This window comes from Haliotis cracherodii, unplaced genomic scaffold (genome assembly GCF_022045235.1).
Source record: "Haliotis cracherodii isolate W230 unplaced genomic scaffold, xgHalCrac1.p SCAF_4, whole genome shotgun sequence".
Taxonomy (NCBI): Eukaryota; Metazoa; Mollusca; class Gastropoda; order Lepetellida; family Haliotidae; genus Haliotis; species Haliotis cracherodii.
Genome location: NW_027266297.1, coordinates 2,707,807 through 2,725,222, shown reverse-complemented (window position 1 = coordinate 2,725,222; position 17,416 = coordinate 2,707,807). Strand labels below are relative to the sequence as shown.

Genomic DNA, 17,416 nt, shown 5'->3' with positions numbered 1-17,416 from the left:
TCCATGTGGGGAATCTTCGGCATATGTAATGCTATTTTGAAACTGTGCTAGACTTAAACTGATCCTGTGATAACTTCGATGATTACATTCTGCTTAATTCATTATTGTAAATACTAACTTTGATGATACACAGTTATCTTGTGTTGAAACTGATTCGAGAAAGAAAAACGGAAAAGGATATGCGGCTGTATAAGGATGTACAGGAGGTGTCTAAGATATATATTGGCAATATCCCAGTAGCGGATCAAATTATGGTTCAACCATAAATTTAACAACCGATATGACGTTACAGAAAGGAAACAAAGATATTCTGGAGCAAAAATATAAATAGGTATACATAAATGAGTCTGCATAAATGAATGCAGGACAAGAAGACACCATTTCTATAGGTCGTGTGTCATTTCCTAACTCTTCCCACCTGTGTCCCTTCCTCTCCCTACCGCCTCCATGGTGCAGTGGATGGAGCATCTGGACAGGGAGCGATAGGTCGGTGTTTCTTTCTTCTGGCTGCATAATATCAACAGACGCCAAGACACTGTACTCGTTGTTACCCTGCCTGCGGCTGGCCCGGCATTAAGGAGATAAAGCAAGGACTGATTGGCTGGGAGTCCGTATAATGTGTCCGAGTAGAGTAGCCATGTTACACTGCAGCATGATATCTCGGTCGGCTACTATAATAAATACGGCATTCACCCTGACAAGTACAATCAGCCAAAAACACAAGTACATAAAAGTGAAACAAATCTTGAAGGTGACAGTAAATCCCATTTCACCTCCCCTCGGCGTCCTCTTCCTCGCTCAGTACGGTAAAATGCTTTATTCTTGTTTTGACAATGCAACAGTCTGCAGTCCAGGAATCTACGGGGTAAACTGTACCAAGTTCTGTCACTGTCTGGATTCAACCTGTGATCGTTTGACTGGATTCTGTGCTGGAGACTGTAGACCTGGGTGGCGGGGACAGAGATGTGATACAGGTGAGAAGGGCTTACTGTCAGGTTTGGTGTGACAAAGTCAATGGTCTTTGGTACTTAACCTACTTGACCGCCTCCGTGGTCTAGTGGTAGAGCGTCCGCCCGGAGAGCGGAAGGTCCGGGGTTCGATACCCGGCCGCGTCATACCAAAAGACGTTAAAAGATGGTACTTGTTGTTACCCTGTCTGGCGCTCGGCATTAAGGGGCTAAAACAAGGACTGGTCGGCTCGTAGTCAGTATACTGTGTCTGAGTGGGGTATTCATGTTAAACTGCGTCATGGTATCTCAGTGTGCTAGCACTATAAATCGGCATTAGTCCGGACTAGTACAAGCAGCCACACACACACGTGCATGCACGTCGCTATATAAGTGCAATAATCTTGAACGCGACTTTAAACCCAATTTCACCTCACCTCACCTCACCTCACTTAACCTAATTACATAATAACATGTTTTATACACTTTTATGAACGTTTTTACGAATTCCCACCACGTTTTACGCATCAACACTCATTGATATGCAACATACAATCTTCAGCTCCTGTCTATATTTTACAGCTTGCAACAAAACCAGTTATGGTACAAACTGCAATAAATCATGTACAGAGCGGAAGTGTGAAGCTACAAATACATCATGTGATCATCACACTGGAGCATGTGACACAGGATGTCTTCCTGGTTGGAGAGATGAGGACTGCACACAAGGTAAAGAATCCTGAACGTATATTGGTAGAAAGGACACATTACTTACCAAGTCACGTGAGTCAGAGTGAGATAGATAAGTTACACGATGGAAGGAAGCCTACTACAGAAAAATGTTCCCATGAAGAAAATCAGTTTATATTCCCTGTGAAAGGCCCGATAACCTCTTTAGGTCTTTGTTACAGAATGTACCAATGGAACATATGGTGCAAATTGCACCAGTCTTTGCTCTGACAGACACTGTGCGGGGAACTCATCATGTAATCACGTGACAGGGTCATGCGATTTTGGGTGTGGAGATGGCTGGATGGGTGCTGACTGCAAAAAAGGTGAGGCAATGAAATGAATCGTATTATTCCAGAATGTGATGACAAACATTATGGATCAAATTGTCTCGCATGCTCCTCCAGACACTGTGAAGGGAATTCTTCCTGTAACTCAACAGGGAACTGTGACGGTGGATGTGAGACTGGATGGACACAAGCTGACTGTACAGGTAGTAACACTATGTCACACTCATGGGCGTCACTAACGTGGGGTGACAATGTTCATGACATGCTCTAGCCGATGCAAGGGAACATGGGCACTGTCTTCCCACACATTTATCAATATTAGTTCATTAGGTAGGGGCGTCAGTAAGACAGGGATGTAACAGATATTGTGGAACAGGGCGGGAACAATTCAGTAAACACTGACAGTATAGCTTTAGGAATCGGTAATGCCAGCATGCCATATGCAAGTAACAGAGGTGCCTGCAAAGACGCTATGCGTATTACACAGAGGTGGAACATTATATCATATCAAGCGTATTCTTGCAAACATTTGCATCTTGGACCATTCCTAGGAATTGGAATAAAGTTTGTTTTGACCTCTTTTGTCTGTTACTTGGGTAGCTTCGTTTAAGACCTGAGAAATGACTTGTAAAGTCACAGGTCTGCAGCTGTGGCTGTAACAGGTCATGTGAGACATGAGTCTTTAAATGAGACATTGGTATGGCAGGTGACAAGCTTCTCTTTGTAAACTGCTTTTCGTCAGCTTGAAGAGTAATTGAAAATGGTGGTAAAATATTGCTGTCTGTGATTAATTTATGGAGGAGACAATTCAATATGAAAAGGAAATGTTCTTATGTCTTCATGTGTCCAAATGACAATAACTTAATTTGTCGTGGGAGGAAGAACATCCCCCAAATGATTTTTATTGGTGTGTTTGACGTGTTTGAGGGAATAGTTAGGGCCTAAAAATAATATCCATCACAATTTTCAAACTTTACTATGCGGCTACAAATCATAAACGTAGTAAATCCTTTTGGGGCATGGATAGATAAAGATTAAAAGATAATGTATGTTCAAATGAACAAAACATTAACATTCACTCAAATAATTAGAAAATGAGTTCTTAAAAGAAACTTTAAAAGATCGCAGAATGTAAGTTATTTGATTAAATTATGAATGTGATAATAGGGGTTTTAATGAATATAAACTATGCGTGTGTCTCTTGAAGGAGGGGGGAAGTAATATGCTTCATGGGAAGATCTTATTCCAGAATGTGATTTCGAACGTTATGGGACCAAGTGCAACAAAAACCGCAGCTCCAGACACTGTATGGGAAACTCTTCCTGTAAACAAACAGGGACCTGTGACAGTGGGTGTGAAGCAGGGTGGACAGGAAATGACTGTACAAGTAATACTAAGATATCACTAAGGTATGGTGTCAGACAGTAGGCAGGTAACAATGGATAGGAGAAAGGGGAGACATAACCTGACTGTACAGAAGATGGTTTCATATCACCCGGGAGAGAAGTCCAGGGTTTGTGACTGTGTGTGCGACATTACTGACTCAGCATCTTGTCCATGTAGGGCCAATATAAACGGACGCAGCGTATGGAACACAGGATGCTACATTCACTTCCTGTCAGACTTCAGATTTACAACATCTGGTTAGGGGTTTACTGATGTAGGACACGTCTAACTGTTTATACAAACTCATACCAGCAGATGTACTTATGTCAAGCAATAATTATGCAAACGAAATAAAGCAATCTGCACGTTATTCGGAATGTCACGACTGCCTAACCCTAGAGTATCACCGTGTGTATATGAGTATAGGTTTGACTGTCACAGCCAGTGTAGACAATGTGCAGGCAGCATCATGTATAAGAAGAGTTCATGGTTATATGGTTTCGACTGTGAAGCAGATAACTCGGGGATTTGGCCATGTGACTGTATCAAAGTAATATGTACAAGAGTGATAACATCTTTCAGTTAATGATAGACTTGTTAACAGTATGGCATGGTGCTAATACAATGACACAGATAAATTTAATGTATACACCAACAGGCCTGTGTAAATGAACAGATGTTTATGTGATCAATGAAGCTCACATGTATGTATACATCAACTGTATTCATCTTCCATTCTACATTTAGAACAAGGCCCTAGTCAGCAGTTTGACGCCACTTCCTTGCCCTATCCCACTGTAGTAGGAGCTGTTGTCAGCATTGTGGTGATCCTGGTTGTTGCCCTTGCAGTCATGTATGTATACATCAACTGTATTCATCTTCCATTCTACATTTAGAACAAGGCCCTAGTCAGCAGTTTGACGCCACTTCCTTGTCCTATCCCGCTGTAGTAGGAGCTGTTGTCAGCATTGTGGTGATCCTGGTTGTTGCCCTTGCAGTCATCCTGATCAGGTCAGTTTTATGCAGAACTGGTCAGCTCTTGACACCTCATGATACTAGTGTCAAACCCCAGTAATGTCTTGGAGGATCATACATGCGTATACATTTATTACAATAGGTCCAGGTTCTATTCATTATGTCTTCCACTGTGTGTCCTTCTGTTTAGAAGAAGACGTGGGAAACGTAAAGGACGCCTAACACACCAGCCAATTATTGCTGACAAGTCGAAACCCACACAAGGTACTTTTATCTCGCTGCTTTGCTCCCTTTATAGCAAAATGTATCTGATGCCATGCAAAGAGGCAGAACAGAAGTATGCAACTTCAACAGAATTTAATATGATGCGTGATAGACCTGGACAATGAAATATATTTGCTTCCTGTGGGGTTAAGTAGATTCAACCATGATTCCGTATGACCAAGCTGTACACTTCTTGCCTTCTGCCATACATGATAAGGACTAACTTGACATTTCGTTATTCTCTTATACAGTAATGTTGTTTATTGTTTCCTTCAGTGGAAGACATCGGGATGTACATGAATGTCGGATTTGATGAAGACGAGAAACCAGCGTTGTCTTCAAAGAATACATCAGCTAAACACATAACTGTTCGTAGCCAGAATAAACCACAAGCCGATTTTGTTGTGGACGATGTGTATACGATGGTGATCAAGGATACAGGTAAGAATGGAATAGATCATCATGATGTCGAGAGAGTAAAAGAGGAGGAAGACTATGACGTCTCTGCCCAGCCTGTACAGGTTGAGGACACACCAGACAGAAACTACTACAACTTGGACGATGCTGGACTTGGTCACGTGATTCCCGTCGCAGAGTTCCAGACAAGAGTGGAAGAAATGACACCAGCAAGGGCAGAAGAGGAATTCAGGGTAAACTCTAAGTGCCGTACGCAAAGAAAACTGCACATTCAACAACAAAGAGATTATGTAGACTACAACAATCACCCAATCTACAACAGCATCCAACCATGCACTGTTGCATACATGTAGGATATACCTTTGTGACTCTACTATCAGGTCATGCATGTACATACTCATGCACATGGCTATTCTGATCGTGTGCCAAGGGTTAAAGGGAGTTCAGCAGCTCGTGTTCAGTCCCTTGTGACCTGTCGCTCGATACATGTGAAACAGTCTGTCGCCCCTTGACACTAATCCTCCCACCATAGTGACCCACACCGCTGCACTCATTCAGCAAGTATCCCGTTTTACAGAGGTTCTGCTATAATACTTCTATTATACCTCCATGTCAGAATGAAGAGATCTTATTGGTCCACGTCATCTTGATAAAATACTATGTATCCCGCCTGCAAGGGAAATACATTTCTGAGAGGGACAGTTAAATCCGCCACGAAGAAAACAGCCTGCACGTTGATTTCTCAGCGGGAGGACAAATCCCTTATACCCTGCTTAGAAGTAGAGCACAAGTTAGCCTCAGCGCAATCGAACAAGTCTTTTCTATCAATGTTCATGTTGTTTTAATTCTTTCACTATAGCAGATTAACACATGTCGGTTAGATAAATTCACTGTAGCAGTATAACATCCACGGGGTTTCATGCGTTTCTGACGCGGGACGCATAAAACCCTATGTTTTCCTCGCGATCATCTACCACTTGCAGTACTATACAAATGGTAGAAACAATGATATGACAAACCTGGAAAATGACTAGCTTTTCATCATGAAATCGAGCCAGTTGTACTGCAAACAGGTCCTTTAGTTTACAAATGATACCAACACGCTAAACTATTAACTAAGACTAACACAGTTCACTCTATATTCACACATCTTGTAAAGCAAAACACTGGTTTGCATTGCCAAGCGAGATACTGTGAATATTTACAAAACAAAACGAGCATACATATGTTCTTTTACAGCTTTACAAAAAATGCAAATAATATATAATTCTACTCACGTACAACCGATCGTTATTGTAAAAAATCAGCTCATCCTTGTTTTCTAAAGTTCGATTGCGTCTGTCAACAAGATCTAGATAGACATGATTCAGCATGCACCAAGTACATGTAGATCCTGTTACTCCTAAATTTTTCATGGTTGACTGATCAGCGAATCAACCGACACTCACATCCAAGCACACACCAGGCACTTACACTTAGAGTTTGGATCTGACCTCCAGATCGAAGTTTGGATAACGGAGCATGTAACTTGGCTATCGACGATAATTATGAAGAATTAGTGATTTGCTCTATAGTTAGCCTTGTGTGTATGTGACACGTTTTCTTTGTTTGCTATTTTCAGCGACTTCCTGGTGGTTTCCTCCACTCCTATGACGAATCTCAACAACCCAGAAACAAAGGAAAGAACAGGTTCAGAGGCTACTACCCATGTGAGTACACCATGTAGATGTGAGTGATGATGTATACTCTAAGGTCCATTTTAGTCAGCTGCGTTTCATCATCTGATGTCAAGTCTAAATCGACCAGGTATTCGTTACTGCAATTTGTTGCCAGATAACTACAACCGCGTGGTGCTGTGCGACGTCAGTGACGACAGAGACAACGACTACATCAACGCCAGCTACGTCAATGTGAGTTGAGCAACAGCTGTCAATCAAACACGGAATGCAATCTGACCATTACTGCATTTACTCTTGCTACGACAGATAACATGTACTTGTGAAACGTTCAGTTTTAAAAATTGGAAGCATGTGCGTAATCCTTGACACAAACTGAGTTTATGGGGACAGCCTTGTAGTTGACCCCTTGAGACATATGCTTGTCGTAAAAAGCGACGAAATAGATCGTGTGGTCACACTCGGTTACTTAATTTCGTCTATTGATGCTCATTATATCAATCACTAGATTATCTGGACTCGATGATCTACAGATAGCAGTTATACAGCAGGAGAACTGCCGGGTGGGTCGTTAAACAACAAACAGTTAACTAACAACCAATCACTGTATGAAACAGCTTCCTTGTGTTGTGTGGCTCTAATTGACGTAAAGGCAGTTTTATGTGCTATTTGTTCTAGTATTGACGTTTATATTACATCATTGATACAATGGTTTGTATGTTGCTAATGATATTTGGAACTTCTCTCCAGGGATATAAAGCAGAAAAGCGTTACATAGCGGCACAAGGTAAGTCTCACATAGGAAAAAAAAATGACAGCATGAACGAAATAGTCCACATGCACAGGGCATGAACTTACGAGAACCAACAGTGGTATATGTGTGGACAGTTATTTGTATCCTTTTATTTGATCGTGAGTGTGTATAACTTTGAAATATAAAACTCCAGCACAAGGATTATTTGATGAACTAGAACCACTTATTGTGATTACATTTTTTACATGATATTTCTAATTCTGGATACCTCTCGATGAACATAATGTCATATTCATATTCTTATAAGGCCCCTACAGACCGGAAGTAGTGGAGGATTTCTGGAGGATGATCTACCAGGAGGAATGTACCATGGTTGTCATGGTGACGGAACTTGTAGAGACAGGGAAGGTAATGATTTCACCTTTATAAAGCATCTTCAACACGTTTCCAAATGTAAATGATCAGCAATGACTGGATAATAATTTTGAAAGAAAATACCGATGAAATGGTTCCAGGTTCAGATGAACTCGAGAGACTCAAATCAGTATCTGTCAGTGATACCAAATAAAGAAATCCGATCTTACACACACAATGACAATAGTCTATATACAGAGGGTTCCTTTTGTAAAGGCTGTACCAGTGTTGTTTAAGATAAGATTCAACTTGTAGTATTTCATGTTGCTTTTATTTATAATTCTGTTTCACTTGAACAAAGATATTAATCCTACTTGACATGTTTGAGTCTTGCAACTTTTATAGATGAAGTGCCTCCAGTACTGGCCAGAGCAAGGAACTCTCACTTACGGTGACATCTCAGTTACCAAGGAGACGGAAACACGACTAGCAAACTACACAGTCACAGAATTGTCTGTTTACAATGAAAAGGTATGTTTTCTCCCAATAATTAAAAGTCTTTACGAAAATGGTACTTTTCGAAGATAAACATATTTGTAGATGTTTTTGATAAAAGGTTTCTGGAATCTCATTGATAATTTACACCAGTTCATTCAACATTACTATAAAATGCATTTAATTCTTCAGGAAGGCAAGATACGCCATGTTCACCACTTTCACTTCACAAGTTGGCCGGACCATGGTGTACCCGACACTTCCGCCTTGCTGGAGTTTATGTCGAGGGTCCAGGTCACTACAAGACGTCAAACACAGCCTATCATAGTTCACTGCAGGTGAGAGTTAAATGGTTTGGATCTCAGCATATGGGTCTGGATTCTCAACTGATGTTTATGAAACATGTTGTTTCTATGTTCATTCACTGTGTCTGTTACCTTTCCTATATATACCGTGCAACTTATGTTGGATACATAGAAACATGTGTTCCGAAAGACAGTATATTACATATGTTGTATATGCAAAGAATTGATGTGGATATATCGGTGCATATAAAGTTTGCAGTATGAATGAGGAATTTTGTGTTGTATACAACAGTTGTTCCTCTTTTGCTGTATAAGTGAGGTATGGCATGAGATGTTCTTTAGTTGTTGTTCTTCTCTAGCGCCGGTGTAGGCCGGACTGGTACGTACATCGCTATAGAGAGTCTCGTGGATCAGGCAGCGGTAGAGGGCTCTGTAGACGTCGTCAGTTTCGTCTCCAACATGCGAGGCCAGAGGAAGAACATGATACAGACTAAAGTGAGTACCCAACCCACACGCCGTGTCACGCATATGCTGTATAACCTGGTCTCCTGGCATCATGTTGTCATTGTCTCACACCAGGAGCAGTACCTGTTCTTGTACTAGGCCGTGGCTGTGTCACATATATGCTATATGTCCTGGTCTCCTGGCATCATGTTGTCATTGTCTCACACCAGGAGCAGTACCTGTCCCTGTACCAGGCCGTGGCTGTGTCACCCATATGCTATATATCCTGGTCTCCTGGCATCATGATGTCATTGTCTCACACCAGGAGCAGTACCTGTTCTTGTACTAGGCCGTGGCTGTGTCACATATATGCTATATGTCCTGGTCTCCTGGCATCATGTTGTCTTTGTCTCACACCAGGAGCAGTACCTGTCCCTGTACCAGGCCGTGGCTGTGTCACCCATATGCTATATATCCTGGTCTCCTGGCATCATGTTGTCATTGTCTCACACCAGGAGCAGTACCTGTCCCTGTACCAGGCCGTGGCTGTGTCACCCATATGCTATATATCCTGTTCTCCTGGCAGCATGTTGTCATGGTCTCACACCAGGAGCAGTACATGTTCCTGTACCAGGACGTGGCTGTGTCACATATATGCTATATATCCTGGTCTCCTGACATCATGGTCTCACACCAGGAGCAGTACCTGTTCCTGTACCAGGCCGTGGCTGTGTCACCCATATGCTATATATCCTGGTCTCCTGGCATCATGTTGTCATTGTCTCAGACCAGGAGCAGTACCTGTTCCTGTACCGAGCCGTGGCTGTGTCACACATATGCTATATATCCTGGTCTCCTGGCATCATGTTGTCATTGTCTCACACCAGGAGCAGTACCTGTTCCTGTACCAGGCCGTGGCTGTGGCAGTGTCAGAGGGGGACACATCACTTGACTCTGCCGTCATCAGACAGATAGATCTCAGTCATGTGTTTGCAGTTACCATGGGTAACAAATCTGTACAGGAACACCTTGAGGTAGGTACACCATAAAGTATGTAACCCTTTGAAGGTTCTAAAGAGACATGAATGATATAAACTTGGAATTATTTGTACCAAAGCTATCAGCGTGATAGCTGTATACGTGATAAATAATCATTTTCAATATTTTTTTTATGAAAATGTTATATACTTTAATTGCAGGCTTTGGAAACTGAATCTGAAAGTAAGTCTTACCTCACACTGTTGTTTCCTTTTTCACGCCTCACATCCTAAAACTGCACTTACTCTTACAAACATGAGGACTTTGGCTCAACATATTTGCAGCTACTTTGTAGTGAACTTACTATTTTCAGGAGGTCTTACAGGAGATCCTATTACCATAGTAGCAGTAAGTGTGATACTTTATATATAAATAGCTCGACATAATTCCCCTACAGTGATGGTAAAACATAGTTAGCTTTCACCCACTGATTCGCAGCTCAGATGTGTCAACACTCACATTTAAAACATAAATAATTTTTTCTTCCATCATGTGAAGTAAGTTGCCATAAGTATAAGATTGTTGATAAAGTACCTCTTCACATTGTCTGTAAAGGTTTAGTGGATGTCATACAAAGTTAATACGTGTAATATATTACATCGTATTGCAGTCGTACACATCAAGGAAGGGATTCTTCCTCGTAACGTCACACCCAGACAAAGAGGAAGTGTGGAATCAGGTGTATACTAGCGACTCTCGCACCTTGATAACATGGTCTTCAGATCAACTGGTAAGTATATTTCTTAAATAGTTTGGGAAATATGTTAAAAAAGCAATATAAGCCATATGTGGATCCCATGCTAACATTAACTTGCTTCCAATGACTTTTCTTCTTCACAAACGCCAGCAGTGACTTATGTTACGTGTCAGTATATCTCAGTGAACTTTCAAATGGACATCCTGAAAATGCAACAATCACTAACGTAGACACCGATTTCCTTGCAGATCCACCTCCCGTCGACTGACAGTCCTGTCTCCACATCGAGGCTGACAGCAAGCATGCAAACATCTGAAGTTATATCGAATGATGTTATTCTCAACACTATTGATCTTACAGTAAATGTAAGGCCGGTGCTTTTTCTGCATTGAAATGAAAATATGATTATTATGAATCTCAATACAACGAATGTAAAACAGTAAAAAGAAAAGAAAACATAAATCAAAGCCAGTCATCAATGGTGCCAAATGTGATGTGCATTCAATAGCAGGAAACATGCATACATTTGGTAACTATGATATTCAAACTGTAAAGCATTCCTCAGACACCAAGACATGTACATACTGACCATCTGCTTTCATTAACTTTATACAAGAAGCATAGTGTGGTTGTTTCCAGAGTGATAACTTTACTGTTGCCTGTCAGGTTTAGCAGGTCGATGGCAAATGATGCCTATATAGACACGTTTTTGTCTTTTGAAGGTTAATCTATGTCTAAGGACATGATATTCATGCCACGATGAGCCAACAATATGTGAGCTATTCACTAATCTCAGCCTGGTGCGTTGTTATGACTATTCTCGTTTAATCTGTGATTGGCAGCAAGGCTCAGTTATAAATTAGCAGGACGTAATGAAGGCACAAGGCTTTTGACATTCATTATCATTATCCTAGGCCCTAACTGTGTGAGAGTAATATATAGGTATTGACGTGTTATGTTAGTAACATGAGGATGGCATGGATTTATCAAAACACTGTACACATCGACATGAACAGTTAATAGGGAATTGCAGCAAATGCCACATTTTGCATTGCACAGATTTAATAACGTATCCTAACAGAAATGATGTTGGAAACGTTTAGATAAAAGAGCGTATCAAAGTATCTGTGACCGACACAGCATCGAACGTCTGCATGGACGAAAGTTAACTTCTGAAAACTCTCACTGGTTTGAAACCTGTAAAAGTACATCTTCTTAAATAACGCTGATGTGATGGTACACTGTGTGAAGCCCATTTCTTGTGAATGCCGCCGTGATATTGCTGAAATATTGTTAACCGACTATTTTATGTAATATGCTTTCTGTTTACCTATTGTTTTGATATACAATTGTATTTGAGGATGATGTCACCACACCCATACAACACTATCATTTGACCGGAAGTGCACGTGACCCAAGTGTCACTCTGTTGATTGACAGCTTACTTACATGGACGAGTGACCCACAACGAGGCTCATGCACATTGGTTTCAGAGTAAGAAGATTTTCTTCTCATATTTCCATTTTGCCACCTAAAACACCACCTACTGTAACTATATAAGACTATTGATCATCTTAAGTTCTATTTGTCCATCTTGTAAAAACTGACTTAACTGACTGTAGCTCTAAATGTGAATATTATCTGTGATCTACCATGTGTCTGAAGGATGGTATATGGTTCTGATAACCATGATATGTATTTGAATGACATAAATCCGATTTGATAGTCGTTACACACCGTAATAACATATTTCTCCATTATATAAAAGTAGTTGAGTACATCAGTCCAGTACCGCTCCTGGCTTCTGATTAGTCGAGAGGATCACGTGACCTCTGTGACGTCACATCCAGTCACGTTACCTGCGCATGCGCGCAGGGCATGCTGGGAGTTGCGCGCGCATCCAAGATGGCGTCGCCTCAGTTTCCGGTGTCGCGCGCCTCCAAGATGGCGTCTCATCCGTTTCCGGTGGCGTGCTCACCTCCAAGATGGCGTCGCCTACGTTTCCGATGTCGTGCGCCTCCAAGATGGCGTCGCCTCCGTTTTCCGGTGGCGCGCGCACCTCCAAGAGGGCGTCGGTTCCGTGTCCGGTGGTGCGCACCTTCAAGAGGGCGTCGCCTCCGTTTTCCGGGGGGAGGAGCAGGAGGAGGAGGAGGGAAGGGAAAAAACCCAAAAAACCCAGGGAAGCGGTCGTAAAAGGTGAAACGATTGACTGTGCAACCCTGTAAGACTACCTGTACACCGCTGTAAGATTGACTGTACAACCCTGTAAGACTGACTGTACACCCTTTAAGGCTGAGTGTACATCACTGTAAGACTTACTGTACACCACAGTAAGACTGACTGTACAACTCATTTATATTGACTGTACAACTCTGCAAGACAGACTGTAAAACTCTGTCAGATTGACTATACAACCCTTAAGACTGACTGTACACCCCATGTAATATTGACCATGCAACCCTGTAAGACTGACTGTACAACTCTGTAAGTCTGAGTGTACAATCCTGTAAGACTAAGTGTACACCACTGTAAGAATGACTGTACAACCCTGTAAGACTACGTTTACACCACTGTAAGATTGACTGTACAACCCTGTAAGACTACGTGTACACCACTGTAAGATTGACTGTACAACCCCCTGTAAGACTGACTGTAGAACCCTTAAGAATGATTGGACATCTCTGTAAGACTGACTGTGTACAACCCTGTAAGACTAAATGTACACCACTGAAAGATTGGCTGTACAACCCTGTAAGACTGAGTGTACACCGCTGTAAGACTGAGTGTACACCCCTGTAAGGCTGAGTGTACACCCCATGTAATATTGACCATGCAACCCTGTAAGACTGAATGTACACCACTGTAAGACAGACTGACTGTACATCCATCACAAGGGTATTTCCGGTTTGGAAAAAAAGAAAGATCCGAGACCAGGCGCCGGAACGAACCAATCAGCGTGCTGCGTTTTCGACCAATCAGGAAGCAGGGTTTCAGTGCCTCTCCTACAAAACAAGAGCGAAGCCACGCACACCGTCACAGTCCGAGCACTGAAGGAGAGATCAACCATGTCGCCTCGATGCAACTGTCTGACGTGTCAGACCAACAGTCAACAATGCCAACGGAGGAGGAAAGTCTATTCGTGGACAATAGTGGCCTACCCACGGGGTGAATCGGAGACGATCCTATCGCAGAGCCCACACTGGTTTAAGACCAAGTCTGAGGCTATGGCAGCATTACAACGAACTATTCAACACGGAATTGACGTACCCGACTGTTGGGGTGGTCCGTATTATTATCTAGTATCGAGATCAAGGAAAGAAATGTAATCAAGGAGACAATCCTTGTCCAGCTTGTTTCCAGTTTGTTTCCAACGGCCCTTTTCAGGGCCACCCATCTCACCCAAAAGAACGCTTTTCATCCTTTGCTTTGTCAACCCAAACAACAATCCAAAACAAAGTCCCACACCCTCCCCCAGTCCTCTTGGAGGTACACGTCTATGCGTGACACCACCATGGTACGTCTCAAAATAAAATAAAATAAATATGTATGTATGTATGGTGGTGTACACGAGTGGCATCACGTTTGCCTGGAGACAGGAATCAAACACCACGTATGTGTATCGATCAGTAACGTCTGTTTGAAGACACGCACGACACCACGTTTGCATTGGAGACACGCGTGACACTACTTTCGCATCGCGACACGAAGTACATCACGTTTGCAAACGTCACACATGTGTATCGATCTATACTTCTAGTAACGTGTTTGTAGTCACGCGTGGCACAACGTTTTGCATGGAGACACGCATGGCACCGCGTTTGCATGGAAACACGTAGTACATGACGTTTGCATGGAAACACAAATGGTAACAGATATGTAGACATACACGAGTGCCAACTCCTCGGCATGGATGAACGAATGGCAACGTCATCATCCTAAGGATAAACATGTGTTTGTAGTCACGCGTGACACCACGTTTGCATGGTAACACGAAGTACATGACGTTTGCATGGAGACACACGTGACAGTACGTATGTAGACCTACACGAGAGCCAACTCCTCGGTATAAATTAACGAGTGACAAAATCATAATCATATGGATCAACGTCTGTTTGAAGACACACACATGACACTACGTTTTGCATGAAGACATGAAGTACATCACGTTTACATGGAGAGACGTAGTACACCATGTGTGTTTGAAGACATGAAGTACATCACGTGTGCATGGAGACACGCGTGACAGTACACATGTCTACATACACGAGTGCCAGCACCTTGGTATAAATGAACGAACGAGTGACAACGTCATCATCCTATAGATAAACGTGTGTTTGTCGTCACGCGTGGCACCATGCTTGCATGGAGACACGAATGACAGTACGCGTACATGAAGACACGCGTGACAGTACGCATGTCAACCTACACGAGTGCCAGCACCTTGGCATAAATGAACGAATGACAACGTCATCATCCTAAGGATAAACATGTGTTTGTAGTCACGCGTGTCACCGCGTTTGCATGGCAACACGAAGTACATGACGTGTACATGAAGACACGCGTGACAGTACACATGTCAACCTACACGAGAGCCAACTCCTCGGTATAATTCATAATTCACCTTTAGAATTCAGCCAACACCTTTAGCACCTTTAAATTCGCCACTCACCGACTTTTAACTTGGACGAACGGCTGTCATAGTGGGCTACAATACACGGTCGCCTTGTGGAACGAAACCTTGCACCTCAAAGTTGACAAACACATCACCATACCCGATGACATGATTTGTGGAATGTTGTTGCAAGATCCTTCGCCGATATGACGTCAACCTAGCAACAAAGTGGCTCGTCTCAGCGAGCTATCATCTCCACATGCCATCGCCACACACCCACCAAAACCAAACAAAACAAAGAACACGACTCCCTTCCCGCCTTCCGCCCTCCCTCCCTTCACCACCACCCTCCCTCCTCCCTTCACCACCACCACCACATCTATGCTTAGAACCACCACACCCACACCAACCATGGCGATCTTGTTCACCTTTTACGACCGCTTCCCTGGTTGTTTATTTTCCTCCCTTCCATCCCCCTCCTCCTGCTCCTCCCCCCGGAAAACGGAGGCGACGCCCTCTTGAAGGTGCGCACCACCGGACACGGAAGCGACGCCCTCTTGGAGGTGCGCGCGCCACCGGAAAACGGAGGCGACGCCATCTTGGAGGTGAGCATGCCACCGGAAACGGATGAGACGCCATCTAGGAGGCGCGCGACACCGGAAACGGAGGCGACGCCATCTTGGATGCGCGCGCAACTCCCAGCATGCCCTGCGCGCATGCGCAGGTAACGTGACCGGATGTGACGTCACAGAGGTCACGTGATCCTCTCGACTAATCAGAAGCAAGGAGCGGTACTGGACTGATGTACTCAACTACTTATAAAATCATCCTATACGAATTGTCGTTGTGTAACGTGTAACGTCACAAACACCAAAATGGCGAATCACATTGAGCTCCAATCAGAATCTTTAACATTCAACTATATCCACAGGGAGGTGCATGCACCAAAACTACAAAGTGATTACACTTCATTTGTCCTGATATCAACGACCATGCCTCATTTCAATTCTGTAAATACCCTGTTTTGTGTCCATATTTGTTTTGTCACACAGCCATAAAAATTCCCTTTCTTTTGTGTACATTATAGTGAGAATTGCCATTTTACTGCAGCTCTGTGAGCTTGTCTCGGCTTCTCCTATCTGTTTTGTATGTGCTTGTGAATGAGTACTGAAACTTTACCGCAGGTCTGTGAGCGAGGCTAGGCTCCTGATCCTCCTGGTGAATATCGCCAGCAGACTGCAGGACGACGGCAGGGTGGACGTCATCAGCAACATGCGACGTCTACAGTCAAGTCTCGGTGGACCTCCATTCTCCCAGGTAGGACAGTTACAACATTTTAACCATTTGTCCTTGATATCTGGAATGCATGTACAGGTGACTGTAGATAGATGAATCATGGAGCTCCAACACATTCATGATTATTGCATATCATTTTGAAGTATGAATTCGTCTGTGGCTTAAACGACACCAACTGTTTTCGGTTAATGTTGAGAAATCTGTCCACTTCCTAATGTGTGACAGCCTATAGTTCAAACGTGTTGGCTTCACTTCCAGGATGATGTCCGCCTGTGTCTGGAGTTCGCTCAAGGACGACTGGAATCTCTGGGGCTTTATGCCAACATGTAAAGCCTTGCTAACTTACAGTAGGAATGTGCAATAGCATTCTGATTAATGTATCTTAGGTTTCTGCAATACAGCTAATGCAAGTGGACATGGTGATGAAAATACAAAAGTATGTTGTCCTGAAGGTTTATGACAAAAGTAAGAAGTATACAGGATATCAAATATTAACGTCTTTTCAATTATCATTTTGTTGTACATATACCATTTTCTAGATTGTATGAATTATTAAGCTTTCAACACTGGTTTCACAAAAAATATTTTGTATTGAACTTTAACCAACTATGAACTTGTCTTACATTTGTTTCCATTAATTGTATTTCAACTTAATTACAAGACTGGATATTATAATGATGTTAAAACCATGTGCACAGTATTTTCTTCAGCACGGCATAATGGTATCCATACACACG

General features: G+C 42.7%; 1 protein-coding gene across 1 annotated transcript in view; it reads left to right on the top strand.

Moving 5' to 3' along the window:
* The window catches only part of LOC139478372 (uncharacterized), a 72,344-nt gene extending 55,246 nt beyond the window's left edge, over positions 1 to 17,098 (top strand). Inside the window, exons 6-26 of the mRNA XM_071260808.1 lie at positions 843 to 974; positions 1,530 to 1,676; positions 1,859 to 2,002; positions 4,249 to 4,363; positions 4,518 to 4,591; positions 4,868 to 5,241; positions 6,630 to 6,717; positions 6,842 to 6,918; positions 7,435 to 7,471; positions 7,746 to 7,846; positions 8,198 to 8,323; positions 8,480 to 8,625; positions 8,952 to 9,087; positions 9,924 to 10,070; positions 10,236 to 10,257; positions 10,388 to 10,422; positions 10,685 to 10,804; positions 11,020 to 11,136; positions 12,132 to 12,265; positions 16,568 to 16,700; positions 16,938 to 17,098. Coding sequence (XP_071116909.1) covers positions 843 to 974; positions 1,530 to 1,676; positions 1,859 to 2,002; positions 4,249 to 4,363; positions 4,518 to 4,591; positions 4,868 to 5,241; positions 6,630 to 6,717; positions 6,842 to 6,918; positions 7,435 to 7,471; positions 7,746 to 7,846; positions 8,198 to 8,323; positions 8,480 to 8,625; positions 8,952 to 9,087; positions 9,924 to 10,070; positions 10,236 to 10,257; positions 10,388 to 10,422; positions 10,685 to 10,804; positions 11,020 to 11,136; positions 12,132 to 12,265; positions 16,568 to 16,700; positions 16,938 to 17,009 — 2,477 coding nt within the window. The 3' untranslated portion in view covers positions 17,010 to 17,098. The remainder of the gene's footprint in view (positions 1 to 842; positions 975 to 1,529; positions 1,677 to 1,858; positions 2,003 to 4,248; positions 4,364 to 4,517; positions 4,592 to 4,867; positions 5,242 to 6,629; positions 6,718 to 6,841; positions 6,919 to 7,434; positions 7,472 to 7,745; positions 7,847 to 8,197; positions 8,324 to 8,479; positions 8,626 to 8,951; positions 9,088 to 9,923; positions 10,071 to 10,235; positions 10,258 to 10,387; positions 10,423 to 10,684; positions 10,805 to 11,019; positions 11,137 to 12,131; positions 12,266 to 16,567; positions 16,701 to 16,937) is intronic.
* The last annotated feature ends 318 nt before the right edge of the window (positions 17,099 to 17,416 follow it).